We start from the raw sequence: 8,697 nt of genomic DNA on the forward strand, positions 1-8,697 counted from the left end.
GCTAGAGGCAGGAAACCATTAAAGCCTGTAGCGCTGGGCCTTCCGGGTGTGTGTACTGACGCTGCTTCTCTAGATACATGTGGGAAACTCGCTGAATCATGCTGCAAATGCTGTAAGCGACATGTATCAATATTTGACCGCATAGTTAAAGTGCATGGCATTTTTCCGAAACGTAAGAACACGGCGTCTCCGAGTCTGGGAGGTTAAGCAAACAAACTCCTCCTCCTCTTGCCCGGAGACCGCTGTTGCCAAGGTAACAGTCAGAACCCGGAGATAGTGTCAGGGATTTATTGAGACTGTGAAAGAGTGTGTCGAATTAGAGCGACGCTGAAATGGGCAGCTAATGAAGGTGACTGACATGGTGTGTGTACGATCCTGTGGAGGAGACGAGCAGCCAGTCCATTTATAACCAGCAGTGAAAGAACAGTGTGAGGGGAGAGTGGAGGAAGGAGAGAGCGAGTGATGAGGGGGTGGCTGAGTGAGTGAGCGAGTGAATGAGGGAGCAAATGACTAAGTGAATGAGTGTTTGAAAGCAAGAGCGGTCTGAGAGAGTGGCACAGAGAGTGAGAGAGACAGAGAGAGAGAGAAGTAGAGACAGAAAAAAGGGTGCAAAAAAAGAGGGTGATAATGTCACAGAAAGCGAGAGACAAAGAAAGTAAGAATGTGATAGAAAGAGAAAAAAACAGAACAGAAAGAAAGAAAGAAAGAAACAGAAAGAGAGAAGAAATGACAGCCAGAGAAGAAAAGAAGAGAGAGAGATAGATAGGTAGATAGAAAGATAGATAGGGGGGGGGGCAAAAAGAGGGACAAGAATAAGAGAGATAAAGAAAATGAGATAAGAGAAAAAGAGAGAGAGAAAGAAGTAGAAAGACAGAAAAATAGAGAGCACAAAAAAGAGGAGAGCACAACAAAGATAATACAGGGAGAGACAGAAAGAAAAAAATGATATAAAAAAGAGTAAGAGAAAGAGATAAAGAGAGAATGAGACAAGAGAAGAAGAGTAAGAGAAAGAGATAAAGAGAGAATGAGACAAGAGAAGAAGAGAAAGCGAGAACGAAGTGGAAAGAGAAAAATAGAAAGTACAAAAAGAGGGAGATAATGTACTACAGGGAGAGACAGAAGAGAAAGAAAGAAGTAAGTAAATAAAGAAAGAAAGAAAGGAAGAAAGAAAGAGACTGAATGTGAGAAAGATACGAGAGAGGAAGATTGGGAGAAAGGGCCAAAAAAGGAAAGAAAATGAGAGACAGAGAGAGAGAGAGGGAGAGAGAAAGAGAGAGGAAAAAAGAAAGGGAGCCAAAAGACAGACAGGAATAAGAGAGAGAGAGAGAGAGAGCGAGAGAGAAAACAAGAAGTGGAAAGAGAAAAATAGAAAGCACAAAAAGAGGGAGAGGGAGAGACAGAGAAAGAAAAAATGAGACAAGTAAGAGAAAGATAAAGAGAAGAAAGAAAGAAAGAAAGAAAGAAAGAAAAAAGAAATTAAGAAAGAAAGAGAGACTGAGAAAGTGAGAAAGAGTACAGGGAGAGTGGTGGACAGAGACAGAAAGGGAAAGAAAAGGGGGAGAGATATTGAGAGAATGAGACAAAGGAGAGAGAGAGGAGTAGAGAGAGACAGAAAGAGAAAACGAGAATGGAAAAAAGAGAGAAAGAGACGGAAGAGGACAAAGGTCGCACTAACCTCATCTACGGCTCTCTTATAGCTCTGAGGGATCAGCGATAGAGAGAATGTTGGAAGAGGAGTGTGGAAAGAACAGAGAGATGGATGCAAGAAAATGGAAAATGAGAAAATGATTAGTAGCACAGAGCCGAGGCTGCACACTGGAACGCTGCGCCATCACGCAGGGCTGCAATGATTCGTCAGTAAAGTTGGAGGAAACTTTAAAGGAAATGAAACGATAACGAGTCATACGTAATTAAAAATCGCTTTTATCAGTGAAACACCAGCTTATTACTTACTTATTACTTATTATTTCAGAGAGTGACAGTACCAAACTACCATGCTAGCTACTTAAATTTTAGTCTAAGAACTAAGTTAGAGATCGAAAGGCAAAATGAAAATGCGTAATGGTTTGATTAGCCGATCAATACAATAATAGACAAAAAATTAATCAACTGTACAACTGTGCATGCTAGTTGCAGCCCTACGATGAAGTACTAATACCTCACATCTGAACACTGGAACATGTAAAGGCTGGACGGTTTCTTTGAAAACAAACTCCTAATGATCTGGGACACAATGATCAATAATACAAACTGATAAAGCCTAGAAAGGAAGTGAACAAGTGTTCACATTGAGAATGCCGCGCTTATGACTCCAAAAAGAGTGAGATGCAGCTCACTGGTCAGAGATTAAAAGAAATGGGACGTGTAATTGGTCACTTACCGCTGGTCTGCTGGGTCTGGTCACCTCCCTGCTCTCCTCTTGGGTTTTGGGCTTGGCCTCTTGGGAAATGGCTGGGGAACCCTCAGGCTTACCGGAACCTGTGGTAACCAGACACAACAAAACAACCAGCTAAGCACAGGTGGAGATGATAATTTGGTTATTTGATTTATTGAGAAAACTGGAGAAAACCGGTTTGCAGCCAGACAAAGCCAGAGCCTGTATAATACAACCTATTATATGCATATTTAAATCTATTATGCGCAGGCGTAAATCATCATACACGAAATCCCAGGGAACACAGATTAAAATGATAAAAATATTTTTACTTCGAGTGCGTTTACATGCGCTTAATAACCCGATAACTGCAGAACATCAGATTTTATCAGGAATCCCATCAACACGTTTATATGCACTTCAGTAATCAGATAATGGGAAGCTCCGGGTCTACATGAGTCAGGCAGTAATTGGATTTCTGCTTTGCAACCAGCCAATAAACTCACAGAAGAAGACGTGACGTAAACGTAACATAAACCTCAAACTTCATGCCGCAGCGTTTTTAAAAACATTGCGCCACTTTACCTGAAAAAATGAGCATTCATCAACTAGAAGATGAAGAATATTTAAATCCTTCATTTCGTCAAGCATGTAGTCGGTTTCAGTGTCACTCCAAAAGTGTTTTGCTGCGTCTCGCGGCGACGCTGCTCGCTTATTTCTGGTACCGCTGTCTGTTTTTGCACAAGTGCAGACTGAGAAATCCGAAAGAAATCAGAGTAAGAGTTCACATGCACTGAGAAATCTGGTTACTGAGCTAAAATTCAGCTCTCTTTATCAGATTTCTTTATCGGATTTCTAGATAGGAGTATGGTTTAAATGACCATTTGAGTAATCAGATAACTGCAGAAATCCGATTATGATCAGATTATTGAGTGCATGTAAATTTTGCAATTTAGTATTCCATTAAACATCCAGCAAAGTTTTAAAGTAACAAATAAAATAGACAGAGTATGGAATTTTTTCATCATTTTTTCTTTTGGTAAACATCGAAAATGGGTCTCTCAGACCTGAACACCACACAGGGGTTGAGTAAGCTGTACATGCTCGACTTGTCATTGTTGCTATTGTTGTTGCTTTAGCGGAAGCAGCGTTACCCTGCAACGAGTACTTACAGCAGAAAAAATGAGGAAATGTGGAAAGGGCCTATTAAAATCACAGGGGGAGAAGTTTGGCAAAATATCTTAATCATTTATTGGACAGAGAAAAGTTATTCATAGGCTATACTTTGTACATTCATATAAGGTGCCCACAAAACCAAGACTGACCTAAATAGAAAGAAGAAATGGTTCCCTGTGCCTTTAAGTAATGTCAGATAGACTTGCTTGCTTTGGTTTCTGACCAATTGATTGTTATCTGACATACTGTATGTTTCATGAACTTTCCTTATCAGAAAAAAATCTTTGTTGGACTTTTTAAATCCTATACTAAAAAATTGTATATCGAATTTACTTAAATTGTAATTGTCCATCTTTTCCACATAAATAAAATATATTCCATTAACACAGTTATCGCAAGTAACTGAAAGCAGATGCGTCTATGCTTTTACGTGTAAACTGATGCACACAACTAAATCAAAATTCAAAACAGCACTTTTATCAGTGTAGCTGTATTTAATGAAAACACTGTAATGACTGTACACAGACACAGACAGTACACCCAGCCCCAGTGTACGTGCACTGTTGCAGGGTTCTCGTATGAGTGGAAAGTGTTGGATTAATCACTATGGGTCTTGGAGCAGCTCTTACCTCCCACCCGGTTCCTCTCGCTGGAGCCACCCTGGGAGCTGGGCGTGCTGGAGCTGGAGGAGCTCCCGCTGCTCGTCCTCGGGAGACCCGTCTCCTGGGAAACTCGCAGGTCTGGGTTACTGCAGCAACAGAGGACCATGAGCCAGAGGTGATTAGAAAGATTAGCAGCCTCTTAGAGGTGCTACATATGGGGCTGAATGAGTAATTGGCCTTTGACTTCCAGAGGCTGTCAGCATTGTTGATAATACAAATTAGCCTTTTCACCTTTCCAGCTTTTTCATAAGTCTGACAGTCAAGGAAAAAAAGGAGAAGCCTATTTATAAACAACAACAAAGAAGTAAACTGAGGAATTTTGATGGGTGGCTGTTCTTTCATATACATGACTGGTTTACCTTGATCATTTATTTCTAACAAAAAAAACACTCCTAATTCACCCAAATTTAAGATGATAAATTACAGGGATTAATCAGATTTGTGTAATCTGAGGAAGGTGGTCTTTGTGTACCTGGCTCGGATGAGATGAGAACCAGGCCTTGGCCCAAGACCTCCCGGTCCATTCCCAGGAGAGTTCTTCCTTACTAGAGCAGGAGATATTGAGGTGGTCCTCTGAGGAACCTAAAAGCAGGGAATGTCACAGATATCATACCCACAGATAGTACAGTACCCACAGTACCCACAGAGGCTTTAGCGCAATTTCAAATGCAGGACCCTTCTCTCACTCTATTCTCCAACACCTCAGCTCAACCAAGAAAAGTTGCAAGTCTGAAAGCAAAGTTTAAAGAAAGCAAGAATGTGAACCACAGTGGCTGTGGCCGAATACTGTGTCCTTTTTACAGCGAGCTTGAACACGGAACTTCTTATTAGCTCCTGCGATGCTGGCGAAGATGACACTGAACCCTCCAGACGCGTCTGTTACTGTTGATTCCTTTTTGATTGTTAACCTCTGGATGAGTGTGCCACATGAAACGTTCTTGTTTAGGAGCTGATCTGTTCAGACTAATGTTGCATATAGTTCACATTTAAACGATATTGTGAACAGTCTAACAAAAAAATCTAATTTGGGGAGAAAATCAGATTTGGGCCACTTTTACCTGCTGTGTGAATGTAGCCAAACAGAGAGAGAAATAGTCTAGACATTCACTTGCGACAGCACAAACCCCCTCAACAGTGTTATAGTTTAAAGAATAAGTTAGCTATTATCAGATCAAATCTTTGACATTTTATATAAAATAACCATCATATATAAACTCTGTGTTTCATGCCTTTTTTTTCTGTGTATAGTAATTATCTGTAATTATCAATATCATTTGACATGGAACAATATATTGCGATAAACACTGTAGTCATATATCACAGCCCACCTTGGGTGGAAGTTCCTCCTCCTGCCTTAACCAGGAGCTTCGGTCAAACTTGTCGTCCCGGCTGGTGACGCGGGGCGGTGGCATCGGTGTCTCTGAGGTGGGGTCAGAATTCTGGCGGGGCATAGGGGGCCGGTGGGGCGACAGGCTCTCCTGGAAAGCTGAGACGCCCTGGGAAGACTGGTCATGCAGCGACTGAGAGCCCGTCATAGAAGAACCATGAGACTTCACCGAGACTAGGTGGGCCATCTGGAGAAGTCAGGATTCAGTGATCAACACCTGATGCTACACTGCACAAATCTACCAGCAGTGGATATGAGATCTTCAGTGGGAATTGTACCTGGGGCTCGACAGAGCGGTGCATGGGTGGGGTCCGGGCCTGCTGGATGCCGCCGCTGCTGAAGGACTCGGAGCGAGGGGGCAGCGAAGGGTCAGAGATTCGATTGGCCACTTTGTGCTGCAGGGCTGGGGAACTCTGTCGGTTCAGCTTGGAGCGCTCCTCCACCTGGACAACAGGCAAAATCAGCTGTATTGTGGAAGGTTTTCAGGAGTGCAAAGCATGCACGTAAGACATAATCCGAGTATTAACGCTGGAGACCCCATGCACTGCACATTCATGTTTTAGCCCTGCTCCAGACTTGATTCAACTCAGATAATTATCCCCTGAAACTGCAAGAGCCTGTATGTGAGAGCACACGTCAATTCCTCACTCTCATCCCTACATAACTTACACAAGTAGTTTCACAGTAGTTACTGAATACTTTCTAGTAATTACTGAGTAATTAGTTTTAAAATAAGTCTTGAAATTACGCCTGCAGGCTGATATGCCCTGAAATGAGCCATACATGTCAAAAAAGAGGGAAAACCCTGCTTAAACTGGTCAGTTATATGCCATGCAAGCTGCTAGTACTATCCTAAGGCTAAAACTGATAAATTGATGGATGTGACAGCACAAGGGGATTCATATCTGAATTAATTAAGTGTGCGAGCAGTGTGCTGCATATCAGTCTTCAATGAATACTGAAGAATACTATGACATCCAGAATAATACAACAGCTTAATATTTTAGTCTAAATTAATCATCAACATCTACCTGTTCTACATTGACAGGATGGCCTTATTCTGTGGTATTTTCAGAATTAGATCCGGTCACTGAGACTGCTAAACAACCCTAACCTGACAATATATTTGTGTCTTCACTCTTGTTTATCTTAATAAAGGGACAAAAGTAACCTTGGCTCATTCACAAGAAGGTGTTAAACAAAAGGAAGGCTAAAAGTCATAACGTGAGGTCAATTAACTCATAAGGTCCTTGCTGGAAAACCAGACATCATAAAATCGATAAAGGTTAAGCATGGGCAGCATTGTCCTAATAGAAAAACGACAGCGTTTCTTGTTTCTGCAGTGTGCAGGTATTAGCAGAAATGTCAATACAGACTTCTTAAAAGATGACAGAAGAAAACAGCCTGAAGAAAAAGAAATCAAAAGGGTGCTATTATGAAGAGAGAAAAAAACATTGTTATTGATCATTTTCTACTCTCATTAGTCAACAGAGGGGGATTTGTGTGGTATATTAAAGTCTTGACAGTGAAACTGATGTGTATATACTAATAATACTGACAGGAATTATTAATAAAGTACAACTCATGAAGAGCTGTCACACTGGCTGTGTTTACATGGAAAGATTTTTGCCAATCCGATTGAATACATTCCGATTATAGATTAAGATTGAGGTGTTTAGGCTCACTCTACTCAACAATCTGATGGAAAAGCTCCGTTTACATGCTCACTACAAGTAATCTGCACATGCATAGAGCACCACTTAGTGTAGACGTTGCCATGACAACCAGCATCACGTGAGTCCAGTCAGAGTGAGATGAGCAGCAGTGAGCAGTGCTTGTGTTTTTAATTGCTTTAAAATGATGTCAGACTCAGGAAAACGTCCTTCACATGTCCTTATTAAAGAAGGCCGAGAGGAAGACGTCGTGTTCTGAGACACATAAGCTGGACGTCCGTCCCACCGCCATCTTTTAAAGATCAGAGCATAAACTTCGTCTCCTCTGCAGACCAGTTTCTGCTCCGTCATGTTAAACGTTATAAACTTTCACCAGGACGCGACAAACATGATCAGAATGGACTTAAACTTTCAGATTGGGAATGTAATCAGATACAGGCGTTTACACAGCTATTATTCTTCTATTTAACGGATTATTTACAGGATTACCCACCTCGTTAGAAATTGTATTCCGAATAGCCTCAATCGGACAAGTCTATTCTGATAGAGGTGTTTACATGGACAAATTCTATTCCGATTGAGCTATTAGTCGGATTATTAACAGATGATCAGGTTGCATGTAAACGTTGGTCCTGATTACTCAGTTGAACCTGATTACTTGTTTTAGAAAAAAACCTATTTAAACTTACCTTCTTGATGAATCATCAATAGTTGACAATTTACATCATAATACCTATTTTCAGTGCTCATACTAGTCTCTCTCACTCTTAGATATCTGCTGGAGTATAAAATCAATATTTTGGATTCTGTGAAAGGCAGCACATAGTATGTTATCGTTCAGTTTCATCCATTTTTATAATTTGGCCTTTTGTAAAACTCTGATCACTCAATTAATCCTTAATATAAGCAGCAGATTGCACGATAACTAACATAATCGATAGTGACAGCCCTAAATTCAGGCTAATTAAGATCAATCCTACATTATCTTCAGTCTCATATTATTATGGTAATTATAATTTTGGTTTTCATAACTCAACACACCCAAATCCCACTCTTATTTTGAAGCCCACACACCTTAAACCCCATTTTCATCAAGCCGCCAGCCTTCTGCCGGACGAAAACAAATGCTTAGTAAGACTGCGGAGTGAAAATGTCAGAGGGAGCAGCTAAAAAGCAGCCGAAAATTAGCTTTACACGCACCAAGCCCACATACTGTGAAGGAAAAGGGCCAACAGGAGTGGCTGCTAAAGCCTCTGAACAGAAGAAGGGCAAAGGAGGAAAGGCCATTCCCAGAGGAATCATCCAAAGGACCCCAAAGAGAGGAGAGAGGGATTTGGAAGAAAATACCAACAGAGATATCTCGCCACAGGCAGCCCCTCGGAGAAGGATGGCATGATTAGAAGTTCCAATCATGGCCGAAGGCAG

At 41.2% G+C, this 8,697-nt stretch overlaps 1 protein-coding gene across 2 annotated transcripts in view; it reads right to left on the reverse strand.

Annotated features, from left to right (window-relative positions):
• tnikb (TRAF2 and NCK interacting kinase b) overlaps positions 1-8,697 on the reverse strand; it is a 108,551-nt gene that overhangs the window by 20,517 nt on the left and 79,337 nt on the right. For both annotated transcript variants that reach the window (XM_036557944.1, XM_036557945.1), the window contains 5 exons: positions 5,878-6,042; positions 5,541-5,786; positions 4,685-4,794; positions 4,180-4,298; positions 2,381-2,478 (listed from right to left, as the gene is read on the reverse strand). In XM_036557944.1, the coding sequence (XP_036413837.1) occupies positions 2,381-2,478; positions 4,180-4,298; positions 4,685-4,794; positions 5,541-5,786; positions 5,878-6,042 (738 nt within the window). The remainder of the gene's footprint in view (positions 1-2,380; positions 2,479-4,179; positions 4,299-4,684; positions 4,795-5,540; positions 5,787-5,877; positions 6,043-8,697) is intronic.

The sequence above is a fragment of the Colossoma macropomum genome, unplaced genomic scaffold, assembly GCF_904425465.1.
Source record: "Colossoma macropomum unplaced genomic scaffold, Colossoma_macropomum, whole genome shotgun sequence".
Taxonomy (NCBI): Eukaryota; Metazoa; Chordata; class Actinopteri; order Characiformes; family Serrasalmidae; genus Colossoma; species Colossoma macropomum.